Genomic DNA, 23,000 nt, shown 5'->3' on the forward strand with positions numbered 1-23,000 from the left:
CGTTGTTGAACCTCATGAAGTTCCTGTGAGCCTGTTTCTCCAGCTTGTCAAGGTCCCTCTGGTTTTGGCAGCATGGTGCTCTGGTGTAGCAGCCACTTCTCCCCTATTTGGGCCATCTGCAGACCCACTGAGCATACACTCTGCCTCATCTAGGTTATTAATGAAAACGTTAAGCAACACTGACCCCAGCGTCTACTCCTGGGGCACACCACTGGGCGCTGGCCTCCAGCTGGACTTTGTGCTGATGATAACAAGGCCTTGAGCCCAGTGGTTCAGCCACTTTACAGTCTGCTTCATGCCTGCTCCAGTCTGCAATTGATCATTTGTCTAGGAGGCAGTGCGACAACACCAAAAGCCCTGAGGTAAAGCACATCTGAATCTCCCTTGCCTTAGACTTTCCATAGGTCTCAGGGGCCTTAAGGACCAGCTCAGCAGTGTAGTGCGATGACCCTCTCTGGATGCCAAATACCCACCAGAGCTGCTTTATCATCACCCTCCTCAGAAGGACAGGAGAGAGAACATCTACCGACAGGCTCATGGATCAAGATAAGGACAGGGAGATCACTTAGCAACTCCTGCCACAGACAAAACAGATTTGATTTTGGGAACATTAGTTTAATTGTTTACCATCAAATCAGTGTAGGATAATGAGAAAGAAACTCAAATCTTCCCTCTATCCCTCCTGTCTTCCCAGACTCAACTTCACTCCTGATGCTTTCTATTTCCTCCTCTTCAGCAGCGCAGGAGGACATAGAATGGAGATTGCAGTTAGTTCATCACACATGTCTCTGCAGCTCCTTCCTTCTCAGGAGGAAGACTCCTCACATTTTCCCCTTCTCCAGCATGAGCCCCCTCACATGGGAGACAATCCTTACCAGTTTCTCCAATGTGAGTGCTTTCCATGGGCTGTAGTTCTCCAGAACTGCTTCAGCATGGGTCACTTCCATGGTGTGCAGCTCTTAATGAGCAGAGTGCTCCAGTGTGCACTCCTCCACAGCTGCTGGTGAATATCTACTTGAATCAGTGAGGGATAACCTGCTTCACTGCTGTCTTCACCATGGGCTGCAGGACAGTTTCTGCTCTGGTGCCTATAGCATCTCCTCCCCTCCTGTCCACGCCATCTGCAAAGCTGTTTCTGTCATGTATTCTGCCTCCTGTCTCTGGCTGCAGTTGCTGTAGCACAGTTTCCCACCCACCCATTCCCTTCTTAAATATAACATAAGTTCTGCCTCTATTGCTTGGGCTTGGGCATCACTGGGTCTGCCAGGGAGCTGGCTGGCATTGGCTCTATCCAACACGGGGGAAGCTTCTAGCAGATTCTGATGGAAGCCACCACGGCAATCTTCTGCAGCCAAATCCTTGCCATGCAAACCCAATCCAGGAGTAAAGACTGAGGTGAAAAAGACATTTCTGTTCCTCATTCTTTTCTGTGTCTTCTGTTATGACAGCTCCTGTCCCACTCCTACCACCTCATGTTTTTCCTAGTTATCCTTTTGTGGCCGTTTGAGCTGATCTTCTAGCTCAGACATAGGGGAGAGATGAACATTCCAGGGATAGGCCACATAAATGGCAACAATAGATAAATTAATATAATTTCATTGAAGCATCAAGAACTTAATGTCTAGAAGCCCAGTTTGTTCCCCCCTTCTCCCGCTGGCTTCTGCTGCTGCAGCTTCGCCTGTCTTCCCCGGCTGCTGTTTTGGCTACTGCTGTTTCTGCTGCTTCGCCACCGCTTGACCCCTTCCCCATCTCCCTTAAGGTTATTGCATTGTTTTTTTTCCTTCCTTCCTTCTCTAGTTATTATTTCTCTTTACATTGTTATACTTATATTATAAGAAAATACAATTTCATCTTTTCCCTGACTTTCAAAAAGTAGGGGGGTTTGTGTTGTGAATTTTCTTCCTGGGGGAGGGATCAGCCCAAACCCAGGACATTCGATTCCCCAGAAGGGGGGGATGTGTTGGTGGGGGTGGGTGTTGTGGTGCAGTGGTAGAATTCTCACCTGCCATGTGGGAAACCCAGGTTCGATTCCCCAGAGGGGGGGATGTGTTTGGTGGCCCAGGTTCGAGTCCTGGCCAATGCACCTAAGAAGGAGAGAAGTCTCTGTTTGGAAAAAGCGCCAAGAATTGATGTCCCGGGTTGGGGGAGGTGCCCCCCGGGGAGAAGTCGACTCAGCACAACACAAAACCCATCCTTTCATTAGCAGGCTTGATGGCGTTAGTGGGTTTGCCTTCCGAGGACCTCGCCGCCTCCCCCGGGACCGCTTCCAGTCCCCTGGTTGCAGGCGAAAGAATCTTTGCCTCAGCAGCCTCTCTGCTGGCAGAGGCTCTGGTGTCAGCGACCCTCCTACAGATCAAAACGTTCGAGCCGCATTTTCCACAAACCAGTTCCTCAACTTTATCTGTTCGAGGAACTTTGCCATAGCCCACACCGTCTGCAGCCAGATCTGCCGCCGCCGCAGCAGCCCTTTGTGACTGCACTTCTGCAGGGGTTCCATCGCCTCTACCTTTACTTTCCTCTGTTCTATTAGGTACGAATGGGAACCAGATTGTTTCCTGCCTCCATGCTTCAGGGTCAGTGGGGTACGGGCCATGTCCAACAATCTTTTCTCCTCTCAAAGGCTCCGAGGCAGGACGTTTCACTGCTCTGCGAGCAATCCGTCTGCCCGGTGCCGTGGCCCTCCCTCCCCCGCTTCGGTTGCAGACTGTTTCTTTAACCCTTAGCTCCCTACTATTGCCTCCGGAGAAGGTAAAAACCTCACTTACAGCCTGTTTATTCCTGCATTTCTCTCGTCTCCACATTATAACCAGACCTACAATAGCAGCCAAAAACATCAAGTTCACACATATTAGGCAGGCTACTGGGTAGCTCATCTCTTCCAAATAACTCCTAGTCTCTGACACCAATGTCACATACGGCACACCCTCAACGACATTCCTAAACCCTAAAATATTCCTAACAACATCTCCAACCTTCCTTAGCACAGCTTTTACTGAGTCCCAGACCATCTTAGCAAAGAATGAACACACCTGGTAGTGCACCATAGCTGTAAAACACTGCTGAACCGACAGAGTCAGAATTGAGGCAATAATAGGCCAGAATAGATCAAACAACTTCATTTTTCCCTGATGTTCTTATTCTGATTATAAATCAACAGGGGGAAAGGAAAAAAAAACAAAATAACAAGCCAAGATCGTGCCCCACGTTGGGTGCCAAAAGAGTCCTGTCCTGGGTTTGGGCTGATCCCTCCCCCAGGAAGAAAATTCACAACACAAACCCCCCTACTTTTTGAAAGTCAGGGAAAAGATGAAATTGTATTTTCTTATAATATAAGTATAACAATGTAAAGAGAAATAATAACTAGAGAAGGAAGGAAGGAAAAAAAACAATGCAATAACCTTAAGGGAGATGGGGAAGGGGTCAAGCGGTGGCGAAGCAGCAGAAACAGCAGTAGCCAAAACAGCAGCCGGGGAAGATAGGCGAAGCTGCAGCAGCAGAAGCCAGCGGGAGAAGGGGGGAACAAACTGGGCTTCTAGACATTAAGTTCTTGATGCTCCAATGAAATTATATTAATTTATCTATTGTCGCCATTTATGTGGCCTATCCCTGGAATGTTCATCTCTCCCCTATGTCTGAGCTAGAGGATCAGCTCAAACGGCCACACCTTTTGCTGATGTGTTGCCTGTAAGAACCTTTCTTGCTGCCCTTCACATCCCTTGTCAGACTCAACTCCAGGGAGGCTTTGGCTTGCATGTTTGGGTAGTGGTCATCTTCTGTCTGGCCTTCCTGTTTGTCTTTGTGGATGACAGTAAGGGGGAGGAAGCATGGGAAGAAATAAAATAACTGTGACTGGCAAAGCCTGAGGACAGAGAAGATGGATGTGAACATCTAAAGATGGGAAAGAAGGACAGATTCCACCACCATAGGATTGGCCTGGGGAGGTAGTGGGTTCCCAAGCCTGTGTTTGGTGCTGTGAGCAGAGAGGAAGCAGATGTGGCAGTGCTACTCTCAGGATCTTCTCACTGAGTTCTCTTTCCCTCTGAAAGTGGAAGGCTTTGTGACCAGGTCCAGAATGTGGTTGATGAGAAAGCGTGGTGAGGCCTTGAACTGGGTGAAAATAGTCTCAACAGGAACTGTGGAAGAACTGAGGAAAGTTATTTGTATACCAGAGTCTCCTGCTTGTCACAGAAAGATGGGGGAGCGTGGGGGGAGAGGAAGTGCCTCTGCCTTCTGCTCCAGGGTTAGTTTTGCATCTAGCTCCCTGTTGTAGTTCATGCAGTCATCCTGATGCTACTGTAGCCCCCCACTGCCCTGTGTCCCCCGCACTGAGAGGATCTGCCTCCCAATATTGGGGTGGTAGGCAAACATGGGGTATGGAAAGGATGAAATGAAAATGGAAATCTGTCATTGTGGAGCAGCTTGAGTGAACTAGTTTGATATGAAATTAGGTGGGGTGCAGGAGACGTCTGGAAGCTGAAAGACTTCTGTGGAGAACACAAGGGCTGCCCTGCTGCAAGCTTCACCTAAGATCAGAGAAGATTCAAGGTGGGCTTGCCTCCCACCTTGAGAGCCCCTCCTGGGGACTCAGGTGAATGGTGAGAAGTGCTGCTGGCGGCCCAGGTGGCCATCTCTGTTCACTGCCAGGAAGCTGTTTCCATTGCAAGGAAGCTGTTTTGAGCAACTACCAGTCCTGCAGGGGTGGAAATTACCAAAGGCAAGAGCAGTTACCTGTGCCTGGCACAAGAGTGCAGCAGGTGACACTGTTGTTCTTCCAGACAGGCACTCTGGAGCAGCTCAAGAACAGTCCTACAGAGAGGTGTTTTGGCCAGCAATTCTCATCTTCTTTTTCTGGGCTCTTATTTAGCTCTCAATGTATCTCACCACAGCTGTGTTCAGAAGTGGCATCTGGCACTTCTGCACTTTGGATGTGTCACAGCATTTAGGGCTACACTGCAACTCCTTCTTGGAGCAAGACATACATCAAAAATGGGCATCTTCTTGCACTTGTAAGCTGAGGAGATGCTCCTCTTCCACACATCATTCACAAAGCTGCCTTATCTGACACCTGTCTAAGGAGGCAAGCCCAGCTTTCTGTTAGCTGCACACGGCAGATTCTCTGAGCCTGGGATGGGAGATCAACCTGTTATCTACCCTTTCCTGGCCATGAGCATTTTTTTACTGAGCTCTACCTTCATTATTTCTGCTCTTTTTGTTGAGTGGAAGAATCAGAGATGCCTCTCCTCTCTCTGACCAGTCCTCCTTCTCCACCTTCAGCCCTGGAGAGTGGACATGGCACTCATTCAGGTTCTCTCCCAGAACAAATATGGTATTGCATCTAGCAGAACAAAGAGTGGAAGGTGATAGGAATACCAGATGAAGAGTGGATAACCCAATTATTTCCTTCCAGGAAGGCAGAAGTAGTAGGAGGAGAAGAAGTGACTGGAAAACTTGTTCCTTTATGAAAAAAATAGGAGACTTGTAGCTGTAGACTGTGGCCCATTCTGTCCTGCCACGCAAGCACAGGTGATGTGCAAAGAGGCTGGACCAGGACTGTTGTTGAAAAAGGGCTACCAGTGGCCTGTGATTTGTTTCCTACATTTTTCTGACAGCAGTGAAAGGCATATCTGGGCATGCTGCAGCTGCCTGGGGACTAAGACCATCTATAGTCCTTTTAGTACTTCTACACCCACCTATGCATTAGGTATTGGACATTTGGTACGTTGACAGCTCTGATGGCAAAATTTTGACCTCTTTCCTCCCCAGGGGATCTCTTGCAGGCATCATTAGACAGTCTTGCACTGTCTAATAGCTGGTATCTGTCAGTGCCTTGGCCATGCTGCTTTCATTAACAGCCAGATGGAAGACTGGCTGAGGTGTCTTGATCACCTCACACCTTGTAGCAGACAGGAGTGGCATATAAGGATATTTTTTACTTGTTGAAAATGTGATCTTTTCCAGCTGTAAATCTTAGGGTTTTGGTATGGTTTGGTGGCACCATGCCCTTGATTTTGCTGAGTTCAGTCTCCTGACCAGAGCAGGACTGTTATGAACAGTAGAATCAGAATTGTTCATGCTGGAAAAGATCACAAGAACACAGGATGTCAGGGATTGGAAGACACCCAAAGAGATCATTGAGTCCAACCCCCTTGCCAGAGCAGGACCATAATCTAGCTCAGGTCACAGAAGAATGCATCCAGATGGAGGAGACTCCACAGCCTCTCTGGGGAGCCTGTTCCAGTGCTCTATAACCTTTACAGTAAAGAAGTTCCCCCTTGTATTGAGGTGGAACCTCCTGTGCTGCAGCTTACATACATTGCTGCTTGTCCTATTGTGCTAGTTTGAAGCAGGGTATAATGTTTTGGTGAAAAGTAGATTACAGGCTGTGAAAGGAAAACAATGGTGATGTCTACTTCCCTCACAGTCTTGCTGAACAAGAAATGAAAACATTAGATAAGACTCTTGCCATTTTTTTCTCTCACTCTCGCTTGGGCTGCTGGCTGTGCAGCATCCTGCTCTCTAACCTCACCTTCCATTTGGACTAACCCACTTTGCTTCTTAACCTCTGGCCGAACCTCAATTCTTCCTTGGGACTGGGGTAAAGTTGAGAGGGATAGGGGGAAGGTGAAGGGGAGGTTGAGAGCCCCTCCTGGAGACTCAGGTTTCTGGGAGGGAAGTTGTGTTTCTGTATTACCTTTTACCTTGTGTATTTCTGTACATAACTGTATATACTGTAAAGATCTGCTTGTATATTTTGCTTGCTATAAATATAAGCTTCATTCATATTTCCAGAGCTGGCTGAGTCTTGGTGTGGCAGGGGCAGGTAACCCCCAAGCCATCACAAAATGTTTCTTCACTGGAAAAGTGGTTAAGCATTGGAGCAGGCTGCTCAGGGAAGTGGTGGAATCACCATCACTGGAAGTGTTAAACAAGTGTGTAGATGTAGCACTTCAGGACATAGTTAAGTGGTGGGGACTCCATGGTCTTCAAAGTCTTTTCCAACCTGAATGATTGTATGGTTCTGTGATTCTATGACCTGTCTCTGTACCCTTTGCACATGTCTCATGAAGAAAGGAGAGTGTAGGGGAGAAAAGGTGATTCTCTCTATTACCAGTCAGCTGGGCTGTGCATGAATCAGCAATCATTGTCACCAGGGCAAGGCCGCAAGTCAGCAAGTTTAAGAGGAGATGAATCCTGGTAGCTGAGTTCAGGAAGCAGGAAAGATCCAACACCTTGGTTGAGAAAAGACTGAAAGATGGTGAGTGAACGAGCCAGTCTGGATGCATGCTTTGTTTAGCCCTCGGATGGTTTAGGGCCAAAAACAAGTCTAAATTTTGTTCACATGAAGAGAAAAAACAAGAGGTGTGAGAGATCATAGGAATAGTTGCAGTCACCTGCTGCCATTTTTTCCGCTGACAAAGATTTTCTACATGTCTGGTTTATACCTGTGACACAGCCCTCTGACTGATGGCATTTTAGATGTTGAAATGAGACGCAACAAGCATGCTAAAGACAATGATACCATCCCACAGAAACCAGTGGTACTTCATGGAACTGATGCAACTGATAAAATAGGAAACTGTTAAGTCCTGCTCTTAACCACAAGACCTGGACAGCAAGAGGCATGTGGTGGCCATGGTGAGAAGATCTTACTGCCCCAAGCAAAAGAAACACAGATCAGCAAGAAGTTTATGGATGAAAGAGAGTCCTGCAGTATGGGCAAAAACTTGGAGTAGAAACTGGCTCATTTTTGACTGATATACCAATATGTTTGATGTGCATTTGGTGGATGGTATTAGTGATGGTGGATCAACAACATTGCATGTTGAGAGCGGAACCCAACCAAGCAGCTTTTGAGCTAGAGCAAGGCTTAGACCATTCACTCCTGTGAGGAGCAGGTGTCAGGCTGCCAAATGCATCATCACCTGACAAGCAGGGCCCTAAACAGTCCTAAACCACAACATCTTTGTTGTTGGCACGGTATTGAAGCCTCCTGGGATGACTATTAAGTGCCAGGAAACTGTACTGCTTGATCCTGGACAGTCCAGCTGGAGCTTTGCAAGCACCTGTCAACACAAAGATCCGCAAAGCTGGTGTTCCCACACCACACTAGAAGATCTGGGCTGTGAACAGTGCTGAGATACAGGTCCTGTCCTATTCCCTGCCTCTTCCCAGTCTACTGGCATAGCTCAGAGCCAAACCCACCTTGGACAAATACACATGCTTGTGAAAAAAATAAGTCCCATTCACCAGTTGCTTACAGAAAGATTTTTGCTGCTGGCTTATACCTTGGCATGTTTCCCCTTTGTGACCCCTGCATTTGTCCATATTCTTAGCTGATTTCAGAAAACTTGAGATGCAAAGGGTCTCTGTCACAGTGCACGATGCCCATCCCAAACAGAAACAGCTAAACTATGCAAGCCCTTGAAAAACAAAGCAGCAATCCTGGAAAGCTAACCTTGGAAACAGGGAATATCAGAGGCAGAAATATATACAGCTGGCTAGCTCTCCAAGCAGCCCCAGAGGTGCACCCTTTTCAAACAACTTCACACTCTTTACAGCTTCAGAAGTTAGATTTACTCACACTGGAGGAGAAAAACAGTCACTGTATTGCCTGAATGCAGCAGTTCCTTTGTACAGTAAGAATATTGTCTGTACAAAAGGAAACCAATTGCCTGGCTCCAATGAAATTCTAGCTAAACTGCACTTGAGGTAGGGCAGACTGTATGGTCTGGAGGTTCAAGGCTCCTCAAGCACAGGATCACAAAGCACGCAAGAGATATTAATTGTTGTGATACCACTCCTACAGAGAGCAGGAACACAGCAAGATCATAGTATCAGAATGGCTTGAGCTGGAAGGGACAGTAAAGATCATCCAGTTCCAACTGTCCTGTCATGAGTAGGGACATCTCCCACCAGACCAGGTTGCTCAAAGCCTCATCCAGCCTGATCACTTCCAGGGATGAGGCATCCACAACTTCTCTGAACAACCTACTTCAGTGTTCCACCACTCTCATAGTAAAGAACTTCTTCCTAATGTCCAATCTAAAGCTACCCTGCTCTAGTTTCAAACAATTGACCCTTGTCCTATCACCACAGGCCCTCACACATAGGCCCTCTCCAGCTTTCCTATATCCATCTTCAGGCACTGACATCCCATGCAGACAATCTGTAAAACACAAACAGCAAATATGGACTAACACCAATAAGAAGGATTAAATGTCCAATTTGGGATGGAGCTTAGGAAAGATGTCTCCTGTTTCAATTTTTAGAATTAACCAGTGCCACACAAATGGACTTCAAAGCACCTACAATTTGGATAGCAGGGCAAGAAGTTCACAAAACTGGGGAAGAATAATGAACTGCAACAATACAGGTTGGGAGGTGATCTGCTGGAGAGCAGCCCTGTGGAGAGGGACCTGGGAGTGCTGGTAGATAACAAGTCATCCATGGGACAGCAATGTGTCTTTGTTGCCAAGAAGCCAATGGGATCCTGGAGTGTATTAAATAGTGTGTCCAGCATATAAAGGGAGGTTCTCCTCCCCCTCTACTCTTCCCTGGTGAGACCCAGTCTTGAGTACTGGATTAACTTTTGGGCTCCCCAGTTTAAGAGGGACAGGGATCTGTTGGGAAAGGTCCAGCAGAGTGCTATGGGGATAATTAGGGGACTGAAATACTGCCTTGAGAGACTGAGAGACCTGGAGCTTTTTATTCTGGAAAAGAGAAGACTGAGAGGGATTTAATAAATGTTTATAAATATCGGGGTGGGGGGATACACAGGCTCTTCTCACTTGCTCCCTGTCTACTTCACTCAGAGTATTGCTGAGAACTATTTGAGTTAATCTACAACAGTATTTACACTAATAAATATTACAAGTTCAGCTCACACTTCATTCTGGCTCTCTCAGATGTAGCTGATTCAAAAGCTCAGCAGTTTGTCTCCTCATAGATGAGACGAGAACAAGGACTCCCAGGTGACACTGGGTTTGTGCTTTTGTACTGTAGATTCTCTCATAGATTCTTTCATTGTTGGACGCTGATGGTACCTAGAACAGAAAACTCCTAACAGCTTGTATTATACACTCTGAATTTAGAGTCTCTCAGCTAAGGTTGGATTTCTCTGTGGAATACACTGGATTTCACCATTCTCCTGCATTACCCTGTAGGTATGACCAGGACCTTCAGCAGACACCACCCCTCAGACAGGTTTCCCTTCGCCCAAAGGAGAAAATACTCAAACAGGTTTCCCTAACAGATTATCTTAACATACAACAAGGATTTTATCACTGTCTACTGTTTGGACCAAATCTGATTGTGAAGGTCCTGCTCTGTTTACTGAACCTCTACTATTTACCATCCAGGTAGCTTGTGCTAAATGTTTGTCCCAGGTTTTCAGAGTTCCACCCCCCATGGCCTTTAGGGTGGTTTTCAGCAAACCATTGTAGTGCTCAATCTTCCCTGAAGCTGATGCATAGTAGGGTATGTGGTAGATCCACTGAATACCGTGCTCTTTGGCCCAGTTTTTCACAAGATTGTTCTTGAAATGAGTGCCACTGTCTGACTCGATTCTCTCTGTAGTTCCATGTCTCCACATGACTTGTCTTTCCAAGCCAAGAATGGTGTTACATGCAGTAGCATGTACAACTGGATAGGTTTCCAACCATCCCGTGCTGGCCTCTACCACTGCTAGCACATACTGCTTGCCAGAATGAGATCAAGGTAAAGTGATGTAGTCAATCTGCCAGGCTTCATCATACTTGTACTTTGACCATCGCTCACCACACCATAAAGGCTTGATTCGCTTAGCCTGCTTAATAGCAGCACAGATGCCACAGTCATGGATGACTTGGGTGATAGCGTCCATGGATAAGTCAATTGACCTATCACATGCCCATCGGTATGTTGCATCTCTGCCTTGATGTCCAGATGAATCATGGGACCACCGAGCTAAGAACAGTTCACCGCAGTGTTTCCGAAAAAGGTCAAAACCACAGTTGGTGTCAGCTTGAAAAATCTTAGCTGCTGGATCTGCCTGCTGTTTGTGTTGGTGTTCCACGGTAGCTCTGCTCTTAGGCATGTGTGCATCTACGTGCCGCACCTTCACTGGAATTCTCTCCAATCGTGCATCAATGTCCTGTCACAGATCAGCACACCAAATAGGCTTTCATTTCCTCTGCCAACCATGCTTTTTCCAGTCTTTTAGTCAACTCCATAGAGCATTGGCTACCATCCATGAGTCAGTGTAGAGGTAAAGGATAGGCCAGTTTTCACATTCAGCCACATCAAGAGCAAGTTGGACACCTTTTACCTCAGCAAATAGGCTGGATTCTCCTTCTCCATCTCTCTCTTCAGTAACTCTCCTGGTAGGACTCCAGACTGCTGACTTCCATCTTTGCTTGTTCCCAACAAGACCACAGGAACCATCTGTGAACAAAGCATAGTTCTTTTCCAGATCAGAGAGATCACCACAGGGAGGAGCTTCCTCAGCATGGGTTATTTTCTACTCTGGAGGTTTGGTAGAGTTTGTGCCTTCCAGCCTGTTGGTGATCACCTTCACCAGACCAGGTTGATCAAGATTACCCATTAGTGCTTGTTGGTTATCAAAGTCATCCATTTAGACCAGGTTGCATCTGTGGCATGATGCAGTGATGAACTTTTGCCTTTGAACATCCAGTTTAGAACTGGCAATCTAGGAGCTAAAAGCAATTGTGACTCAGTTCCAATCACTTCAGAAGCTGCTTTCACTCCTTCATAGGCTGCTAGTATCTCTTTCTCTGTTGGAGTGTAATTTGCCTCCGAACCTCTGTAGCTACATCCCCAGAAGCCAAGTAGATGACCACGTGTCTCATTTGGAGCCCTTTGCCAAAGGCTCCAAGTTGGACCACTGTCACTGGCATCCGTGTACAGAATGTTCTTAATGTCTGGACCAGATCGCACAGGTCCCAAGCCCACTGCATGGACTACTTTTCGCTTGATCTGATCAAAGGCTGCTTGTTGTTCAGGTCCCCACTCAAAATTGTTTCTCTTACGAGTCACATCATGCAGAGGTTTGACAATTTGACTGAACCCAGGAATGTGCAGTCTCCAAAATCCCACTGCACCTAAGAAAGATGGAGTGTCCTTCTTATTGGTGGGAACTGCCATGGTGGAGACTTTGTTGATCACATCCTGTGGAATGTAACGGCAACCATCCTGCCACTGCACTCCCAGAAACTGAATTTCTCTGGCAGGTCCTTTGACCTTGTCTCTCTTAATGGCAAAACCTGCTTGCAACAGAATGTCAATGATTTTGTTACCTTTCTCAAAGACTTCCTCAGCAGTTTGGCCCCACACAATGATGTCGTCGATGAATTGGATGTGCTCTGGAGCTTTACCTTTCTCCAGTGCATTGTGGATCACTGAGTGACAGATCGTTGAGCTGTGGTTCCACCCCTGAGGCAAACGGTTGAACTGGTAGCAGGTTCCTCTTCAGGTCAATACAAACTGAGGCCTGCACTCCTTTGCTATGGGAATAGAGAAGAAAGCATTGGCAATGTCTATGGTAGCATACCATTTAGCCTCCTTCGATTCCAGCTCGTACTGGAGTTCCAGCATGTCCGGCACAGCTGTGCTCTTGGGTGGAGTCACCTCGTTGAGGGCACAACAATCTATTGTCAGATGCCAATCTCTGTTAGGTTTATGCACAGGCCAGATGGGACTGTTGAAAGGTGAATGAGCTTTCTCGATGACAGCCTGACTCTCCAGTTGACAAATCAGCTGATGAATGGGCAACAAAGAGTCACGGTTAGTTCTGTACTGCCTGTGGTGAACAGTTTGAGTAGCAATTGGCACTTTGAGATCCTCTATGTCATGATGTCCCACAACTGCAGATTCATCTGAAAGTTCAGGTCTAATGGACAATTTCAATTTACCATCCTCAATCTCTACAGATGCTATTCCAAAAGCCCATTTGTGACCCTTAGGATATTTGAAACAACCTTGTCTCAAAAAGTCAATTCCCAGAATGCAAGGCGCATCAGGACCAGTTACAATGGTATGTGTCTTCCACTCTTTACCAGTTAAACTGATCTCAGCCTGTATCTTGGTTAACTCTTGAGATCCACCAGTGATTCCAAAAATAGAAATGGACTCTGTCCCTTTGCAATTTGATGGTAATAAAGTACACTGATCACCTGTGTCAACTAAAGCCCCGTATTTCCAAACTTTTGAACTGCCAGGCCACCTCATGAATACATTCCAATAGATTCGGTTCTCTCCACTATCCCTTTCCTCCTGCTGGCTGGAGGCAGGGCACCCCTAATGCTGAACATGGAATGTGGGGAGTACACAATGGTTGGTGTTGTTGTGAGAGAAATTGCAATTGTTGGAATAATTGCAGTTGCTCTCGGGAGCTGAAGAAGTGACAGCTACTTTCCTGGCATTGTTGCCTTTATTTCTGCCACTCTGCAGTTCCCTGACTCTCTTTGAAAGAGCTGAAGTAGGCTGACCATCCCACTTGTTCATGTTCTCACCGTATTTGTCACGCAGAATTATCTGCAGTGACACACGTGATTGCTGATGTCTAGGTGGAATTTGTCTCCTCCTGGGCTGGAATTGCCTTGCAGGAGGTGGGCGTCTGTTCCTGATGGCAGAAACATGCACCCATTCAGATGATGCAGGAATGGTATCCTTTACCAGATTGGAAATTGAGGTTTTAAGATCCTCCTGCAGTTCTTTCATGCTGTCTTTCATCCCCTTTATCTCTGTAGTCATAATTTGTATGGCAGAGACTAGACCAGAATGTGACAAGCTGTCCTCTACCCGCCTCAGCTGGTCAGTGAATTAACCAACAGTGAAAGACCTTCCATTGTCACTCCTTGATAGAAATTTGCTAGCCAAGATCTTAGCACAGGATGCAGGAGCAAGCTTAATAAGCTTCTTCATGAGACCTGTTACAAGAGGAATGTCATCAGGCTCATGTGTGCCATGATCACCATAGAGCACTTCCTTCACAGCAAACTCCTTCAGAAGCTTAATTCCCTGCTCAATGGTGTTCCACTTCTTGGCAGCCCATGGCAAATCATTTTGGGAAGGATATCTCATAGCCACAGCCAACAGAAGGCGTGTCCACAAGCTAACCTTACCAAGAGGACTTGCTAGGTATTTGTCCACTCCACTCTCCTTTGTGAGTGGCCCTAGCTGCTTGGCATACTTGTCTCCTACCTGCAGGGCTTAGCACCAATGCTACGTCATCTCACTAGCCAGCTTAGGATTGGCTCTCTTGATTCCCTTGCATATTCCTTTCTAACTTCCCTGACCTCTCTGAGTGGATCATTGGAGTCCTGGATGTCATCCTCCTTGTCTTCCTCTTGTTGATCTGGTTGTCCCTGGCCTAGGAACAGAACCTTCCTCATAGCACTCTTAAACTCATTGGAACCATCCTCTTTCTTGGCAGCCAACCTCACAGCGCGCTTCTCATTTGAGTACTGCGATCTCAGCATGTTCGCTAGGTCCCAAAGACTAAATGCCTCCTCTTCCTCCTCTTGCTCACCAGAGGTCCCCTCTCTTACATCCTCCTTTGAATCACACTTTGTCAAAAGCTGTGTCTTGGCTTTTGCCTTAGCAGGTGCCAAAATGGCCGGCACAGCAACAGACTTTGACGTGTCTACTGGAGGATTTGAATCATTGGGGGTCTGGCCTGAGGTCTGTGAGTTCAGATCTGTCTTAGAGCTAACAGGTTTCTGGTGTGATGGCTGGGGATTTGGACTGATTGAGCTAGTATTACTAGTATTATTAGTATTATTTGCCTGTGCTCCTGGGACGCCTGCCAATCCTGCCACGTTATCTTTGTTATCATTCTAGCTAGGAGTGTTGGCAGTGTTCCCAGAATCTGAAGAGGGAGGTGTATTGACTGTCCCTTGTTGTGCACCTGAATTTTGCTTGGAGAGAGGTGGTGTTCCTGAGTTATCTTTGTTTTGGTTTGGTTGCAAAACTGTCCCTTTTAGTTTCTAGACAGAGACCTTCCAAGTTCTTACAGGCATTGCATTCGAATTTTTCACACATAATGCCAGAATTAATATGAAAATAAAAATTACAAGACATAAAATTACAGACACTACACATGCCATGGTTTGCCTTGCGTAAAATTCTAAACAAGGGTCTGGCATCTCAGTTCGGGGTTGAATCACTCTCATTAATGCAGTAGTTAAAGCAGTATTTTGATTGCTTGTAAAATTATTGGTAAATACCCCTGTAATGTTACTGGTAAGATTTTCAGTGACATTAAAACCAGCATACCCAAGAATGAGATCGCCTCAGGACCAGAAAATGGTTGTGAGTTTAGCTTTAGCCTTCGTATAAGCTACATTAAGAAAGTAATAAACAATTTGGGCTTTGATCCAATTGAATGCAAGAAAACAGAAAACAGACCACATGATAGCCCCCACCAAGTAAAACAGCTGCTTCATTAGCTTCATTCTGATTCCCAGAGCCAATTAACAATCACTCAAATGAATTTGCCCCAAGTTGGGGAAAGCCAAATAAAATTATGTGATGGTTTGGGTGTACCCTGCCCCCCCACACTTTAGAAGGTACCCAGACTAGTCTCAGCTGGCTCTGGGAATATAAATAAAGCTATTTATTTACAGCTAGCACAATATACAAGCATATATTTACAGTATATACAATTATATACAGAAATATACAAGGTAAAAGTAATACAGAAACACAACTCCCCTCCCAGAAACCTGAGTCCCCAGGAGGGGCTCTCAATCACCCCTGTACCTTCCCTCTGCCCCTCTCAACCTTACCCCAGTCCTAAGGAAGAATAGAAGTTCAGCCAAGAGGTTAAGAAGCAAAGGTGAGTGGCAGATGAGGTTAGGGAGATGCAGCTCAGTCAAAGCCCAGCCCGAGAGTGAAGACAAAATGGTGAGAGTGTTATCTAATGTTTACATGTCTCCTTCAGCGAGACTCTGAGAGAAGTAGACATCACCATTGTTTTCCTTTCACAGCCTATCATTTAGTTTCTCTCACCAAAACATTCTACCCTGCTTCAAACTAGCACAGTGACGCACATGATTGCTGATGTCTAGATGGAATTTGTCTCCTCCTGGGCTGGAAATGCCTTGCAGGAGGTGGGCATCTGTTCCTGATGGCAGAAACATGCACCTATTCAGATGATGCAGGGATGGTATCCTTTACCAGATTGGAAATGGGGGTTTTAAGATCCACCTTCAGTTCTCTCATGCTATCTTTAATGCCATCCTTAATGCTAATCTTAATGCCATTCTCAATGCTACCTTTCATCTCCTTTATCTCAGTAGTCATTGCTTTTATGGCAGAGACTATGGCAGAATGTGACAAGCTGTCCTCTATCTGCCTGAGCTGGTCAGTGAATTCACCAACAGTGAAAGACCTTCCATTATCATTTCTTGATATAAACCTGCTAGCCAAGATGTTAGCATACGGTGAAGGAGCAAGCTTAATAAGCTTCTTCATGAGACCTGTTCCAAGAGGAATGTCATCAGGCTCATGTGTGCCATGATCTCCATAAAGCACTTCCTTCACAGCAAACTCCTTCAGAAGCTTAATTCCCTGCTCAGTGGTGTTTCACATCTTGGCCCCCTATAGTCGATCATCTCGAGTAGGATATCTCATAGCCACAGCCAACAGAAGGCATGTCCACACCTTACCAAGAGGACTTGCTAGGTATTTGTGCACTCCACTCTCCTTGGTGAATGGCCCTAGCTGCTTGGCAGACTTGTCTTCTACCTGTAGGGCATTGGCACCAATAGTACGTCATCTCACCAGCCAGCTTAGGATTGGCTCTCCTGATTCCCTTGAGTATTCCTTCCTAACTTCCCTGACCTCTCTGAGGGGATCATTGGAATCCTGGAAGTCATCCTCCTCATCTTCCTCTTGTTGATCTGGTTGTCCCTGGCCCAGAAACAGAATTTTCCTAAGAGCACTCTTAAACTCCTCAGAACCTTCCTCTTTCTTGGCAGCCAACCTCACAGTGCTCCTCTCATCAGAGTATTGAGATCTAAGTATGTTTGCCAAATCTCGAAGACTAAATGTCTCCTCTTCGTCCTCTTGTGCACCAGAGGTCCCCTCTCCTAAGTCCTCTTTCGAATCACACTTTGTCAAATGTTTCATCTTAACTCGGACATGGCAGGTGCCAAGAGAACCTGCAGTGTGACAGATTTTGATGAGTCCACTAGTGGTTTTGAAGTGTCTGGCCTGAGACCTGTGAGTTCAAATCTGCCTTACAGCTAGGCTTTTTTTCTGCTGCCTGGGGAGTCGAACTGGCTGAATTAATATTATTAGTTGAAGGAACATCTTGAGTTTGGGTAGTTCCCTGTGTTCCTGGGCATCCTGCCGTGTTATCATTCTTGGTAGGAACACTGGCAGCTTTCCCAGAATCTGGGGGAGGAGGTGTAGTCGTGGACCGCCCTTGCTCTGTCCCTGAGTTATCAGTGTTTACACCTGCATTGGTACTTTGTTTACTTTTTGTATGGGACACTAGTCCCTTCTTTTTACTTCTTAAAGGCATCACACTCAAGTTTCTCACACATAATGTTAAAATTATTATAAAATCAAAAATTATAAGAGCTAAAATCACACGCACCAGAAATACCACAGTTTGACGTGAATAAAATTCTGAACAAGGGTCTGCCACCTTAATCTTATGTAGGATTACTCTCACTAGGGCTGTAGATAAAGCAGAAGAAGTAACACTTCCATTTCCTGTAATGTTACTGGCGAATGCCCCTGTAATGTTACTGGTAAAAGACTCAGTGACATTGAACCCAATATAGCCAAGGATGAAATCCCCCCAACTCCAAAAATTTGATGTAAGTTTAGCTTTGATCTTCTTCAAAGTTAGACTAAAAAAAAAGGAACCAATTTGTGCCTTGATCCAATTATAAACAAGAAAACAGAGGACAGGCCACACAATAGCCCCCACTAAGTAAAATAACTTCATTAGCTTCATTCTGATTCCCAGAGTTAATTAACAATCACTCAAAATTAATTTGCCCCACACTGGAGTCCCAAAACAAAGGATGTGATGGTTTGGGTGTTACCCACTCCCCCACCCCCCACTTTGAAAATCACCCAGACTAGACTCAGCTAGCTCTGGAAATTGAATGGAGCTTATTATTTACAGCTTAGCACAATATACAAGCAGATATTTACAGTATATGCAGTTATATACAGAAATATAAAAGGTAAAAGATAATACAGAAACACAACAGCCCTCTCATAAACCTGAGTCTCCAGGAGGGGCTCCCAACTGCCCTTTCACCTTCCCCCTACCCCACTCAAACTTACCTTTCTCAACCAAGATGTTGGATCTTTCCTGCTTCCTGAACTCAGCTACCAGGATTCATCTCCTCTTAAACTTGCTGACTTGCGGCCTTGCCCTGGTGACAATGGTTGCTGATTCATGCACAGCCCAGCTGACTGGTAATAGAGAGAACCACCTTTTCTCCCCTACACTCTCCTTTCTTCATGAGACATGTGCACAGGGTACAGAGACAGGTCATAGAATCACAGAACTATACAATCATTCAGGTTGGAAAAGACTTTGAAGACCATGGAGTCCCCACCACTTAACTATGTCCTGAAGTGCTACATCTACACACTTGTTTAACACTTCCAGTGATGGTGATTCCACCACTTCCCTGAGCAGCCTGCTCCAATGCTTAACCACTTTTCCAGTGAAGAAACATTTTGTGATGGCTTGGGGGTTACCTGCCCCTGCCACACCAAGACTCAGCCAGCTCTGGAAATATGAATGAAGCTTATATTTATAGCAAGCAAAATATACAAGCAGATCTTTACAGTATATACAGTTATGTACAGAAATACACAAGGTAAAAGGTAATACAGAAACACAACTTCCCTCCCAGAAACCTGAGTCCCCAGGAGGGGCTCTCAACCTCCCCTTCACCTTCCCCCTATCCCTCTCAACTTTACCCCAGTCCCAAGGAAGAATTGAGGTTCATCCAGGGGGTCAGGAAGCAAAGTGGATTAGTTCCAAAATGGAGGGTGAAGTTAGAGAGTTGCAAGATGCATCTCAGCCAGCATCCCAAGTAAGAGTGGTGCTGAATGTGTTATATATGTTTTGAATTATGTTTTTATACAACTCAGCGAGCCTATGAGGGAAGTAAACATCACCATTGTTTTGATTTCACAGCCTCTGATCTAGTCCTTCTCACGAAAACATTCTAGCTAGCTTCAAAATAGCACACATTTCTAACATCTAGTCCATCCTAACACCCAAGCAACATCCTGCTTCTTGTTGTCTAGGAGAATGTACTGACCCACACCTCTCCACAACCTCCTTTGAGGCAGTTGTAGAGAGTGAAAAGATCTCCCCATAGCCACTTTTTCATCCAGGCTAAACAACTCCAGTACCCTCAGCTGCTCTTCACAAGGCTTGTGCTCTAGACAATCTTGTTCTTTGGACGTGCTCTGGCAATTCAATGTCCTTCTTGTAGTGAGTGGCCAAAAAGGGCAGAGGGGTGAAAACATGCAGGAAAGCCTGTCTGAGGGTTGGTGTGAGCAGCACAAATGGGGATGGGGAGCCTGTGCTGAAGAGAGGGAGTGGGAATCTGCAAGCCTTGCTGGAAGGCCCAGTCCTTATGTCATGGGGCATTGTGTTTCTCCCCTTGCAGATGTCGTGGTACCCCCAATACCGCAGCTCCAAGTTCCGCCACGTGTACGGCAAGGCTGCCAGCAAGGAGAAGTGCTATGACTGCGTCCCCATCACACACAATGTCCATGACAACCACTTCTGTGCTGTGAACCCCTACTTCATTGCAGTGGTGACTGAGTGTGCAGGCGGAGGAGCCTTCCTCGTCATTCCCATCCACCAGGTGAGGCCCCCCAGGGCCAGCAGCCTGTCAAGAGCATGTAAGAGGGTGGAGGAGAGATGGGCTTCACAGATTACACAGGAAACTCAGCTAATGCTGTTGCCTGAGTTGCAGAATGATGGAGACATGGATATAATCAACTGAAGTTGGAAAAGACCTCTAAGATCATCATGTCCAACTTTCTACACAATACTTCTGTGACCACTATACCATGTCCCATCTACTCATATTTTGACTATTTTGGGGTTGTCTTACATTGCTGCTTGCAGTTTTTTTAATGCCTTCCTCTGCTTTGGTAAAACCTCACCCACAGTACTGCATCCAGCTCTGGAGCCCTCAAGACAGGAAGGACATGGATCTGATAGAATGGATCCAGAGGAGGGCCATGAAGATGATTAGGGGGGCTGGACAACCTCTGCTATGAGAGCAGGCTGAAGGTGCTGGGGTTGTTCTGCCTGGAGAGGAGAAGGCTCTGGGGAGACCCAATAGCAGCCTTCCAGTACCTGAAGGAGGTACTACAAGAAGGCTACAGAAGGACTGTTTACAAAAGCCTGCACAAGAAGCAATTAGAGAAGAGCAGATTTAGATTGGATGTTAGGAACAGGTTCTATACCATGAGGGTAGTGGAACACTGGAACAGGTTGCCCAGGAAAGTAGTTGAGGCCCCATTCCTGGAAATATTCAAGGTGAAGCTTGACAGGTCTTTGGGCAACCTGATCTAGTGGACGATGTCCCTGCTGACTGCAAAGGGGTTGGACTAGATGACCTTTGGAGGTCCCTTCCAACCTGAGCCATTCTATGATTCTGTGATTCTATTATTGCATACCCCATTTGGCTTTCTGGTACAATCACCAGGAACTGTGCTGTTAGATGTTTGCCTCCTAAGAGAACTTTGGAGTAAAAAAAAACCCAGTTGTTAGATATAGAGGGCAAAAATTGAAAGGTGCTGTAGTGGCATGGGTTCAGCTGAGACCAAAGGAGAACATGGTGGTTTACTTATCTTCTCCTTTGTGAAAGAATAGAATGATGGCTATCAAGCAATGAAGATCTTAAGCCTCAAGCTCTGACATGGGAGAAATTTCCATTTAGGAAGCAAATCCCAGGTTTATGGGTTTTGTTGACTTAGGAATCTGATAAGAGGGAGAAGCTGGCTGGCTGATGGATATTGCTTCAGAAAAATTAGGCATGCAATAAAGTGGATTAACTTCACAGAGAGTGATTTGCCATTTAAATGGGCTGCCCAGGGAGGTGGTGGAGTCGCTGTCCCTGGAGGTGTTAAAAAAAAACCTGGATGAGGCACTTAGTGCCATGGCCTAGTTGATTGGACAGGGCTGGATGATAGGTTGGAATGGATGATCTTGGAGATGTCTTCCAACCTGGTTGATTCTATGATTCTATGAACTTCAGTATGAGATTATGAGCTCTTTTGGAATCAAAGCAGAAAAAATGAAAGGCAAAAGTTCAGCCTTTAATTAAAAGTTATTAAAATAAAAAAATGGTATTATTGCAATGCCACTTTTCCAATGTATATTTGCCAAGCATAAAAGTGAACTGGCTGTCCTTGAAGAATCTAATGCAATTCCTGGTCCTTCTTCACTTTGTGCACTCATCTTCCTCTCCAGTGATGCTGCTCAGAGATGGTCCTTCCAAAATTAACCACTACCCTCTTCTTGAGTCACTTCTCTCTCAACCATGAACCTCTGAGGCTGAGGAAGATGTCTTTACCAGAGATCTGCACCTGTTGTTAGGCAGCTGGTGACTGTGAGACATGGGGTGGAGCCTACCTTTCAAAGTGTTGTCAAAAACAGATGAAGGCATTTCTATTGCTTACTTACAATTATTCCTCTTTCTTACCTCTTCTCAGCTTTGCAAGTCTTTAGCAGCAATTATTCCATTCTTAACACCTGCACAGATACTTCACCTGGATCTGAAATAGTGCTTGAAGAAGTCAAGGGCATGGTAGAACTAGAAGATACAGAAAAGGATAATTTAAGTGCATCAATGAAAATGTGAAATTGCTTTCACATGAAGAAAGACTGTGGGTTAGGTTTCAATGAGGCTAGGGGGAAAAAAACCAAATAAGCAAGATATATAAACTGTGAAGAGGATGACGAAGAAGTGAAAGAGGCTGTTGTTCTTGATTTGTGTGATAAAGGTGGTCCTGGAGAGCAAGGAGCAAGCTGTTAGCAGCAGATGTGAATGCTTCTGCAGTTCAGATGTGACACTGACTGGTCTAGATGCTGATGAACTTGGAAGAATTAAGAGGTTCGAAACAGGACAGAGTTATGGAGAGGAATTGGTTTACAAACTGTGTTCAGATGCAAGTCCTCTAGTTCAGGAAGTTGCTTGGGGGTTGACCTATGGTGATGAATCAAGGAAAGGATCTGTACTTGCTGAGCTCCAAACAGCTCTTCTCTGACCCATGGTGGAAAGCAGCCTCTGCCACCCACAAAAAGGGGTGGGGTTCCCTGAGCCTGTGGGCTATGATACCAGTTACTCTTCTTCATGATACATTTCCAAACAGGTCCCATGTGGTAAAATGCAGCATGTGCTCTTGGTGGTGGTATTTGTAGCTGTCATGTCCTTCTGTGATGATGATCCAGTGTTCCAGGTTCCTGTGGCCCTGTCTGCCAGGGCACCAAAGGCAGCCTGCTCGGCAGACAGCATTGCCCTCTCATGATGGACAGCTGATCTGTGGTTGCTTTTGATTGGATTCATAGGGAGAAGCCACATCCTGAGCATGCACAGCATGAAGGAAAAGCGCAAAAGACCTTTAGGCAATGTGGGAGATGGTAGCTGGGACAAGGAGGGGCTACACTTTCCAGGGAGAATAATCAATCTTCTTGGAGAGCTGCTCTTGCATCTCCAGTGCTTTTTTGGGTTAAATCTGTGTGTGCTACTGGAGAAGCTGCCTGCCTCAGGATGTTCTTGAATGCAGACTCAACCTTGCTCTGTTTAACTGTACCTCCTCGCTTGTTTGTTGTGCTCATCTCTAGTTGAGTCATGGACAGCAAGGTCTCTCATCTGTCCCGGAATAACTATCACTTTCTGTCTTCTGCACCAGTCCTTCTGTCTCAAAGCCTGAGGTAGGCTTGAAGGCAGCAGAGGTTACATAGAAAATTGGCTCTTTGCCTTAGACACCCTCCC

General features: G+C 45.9%; 1 protein-coding gene across 4 annotated transcripts in view; it reads left to right on the forward strand.

The window, feature by feature from the left end:
- Positions 1–23,000, forward strand: part of CORO2A (coronin 2A) — an 87,986-nt gene that overhangs the window by 36,873 nt on the left and 28,113 nt on the right. For all 4 annotated transcript variants that reach the window (XR_010309123.1, XM_064176702.1, XM_064176704.1 and 1 more), the window contains exon 2: positions 19,656–19,856. Coding sequence is in view for 3 of the 4 variants with exons in the window: in XM_064176702.1 (XP_064032772.1) it covers positions 19,656–19,856 (201 nt within the window). In the remaining variant the exon portion in view is untranslated. The remainder of the gene's footprint in view (positions 1–19,655; positions 19,857–23,000) is intronic.

This window comes from Pogoniulus pusillus, chromosome Z (genome assembly GCF_015220805.1).
Source record: "Pogoniulus pusillus isolate bPogPus1 chromosome Z, bPogPus1.pri, whole genome shotgun sequence".
NCBI lineage: Eukaryota > Metazoa > Chordata > Aves > Piciformes > Lybiidae > Pogoniulus > Pogoniulus pusillus.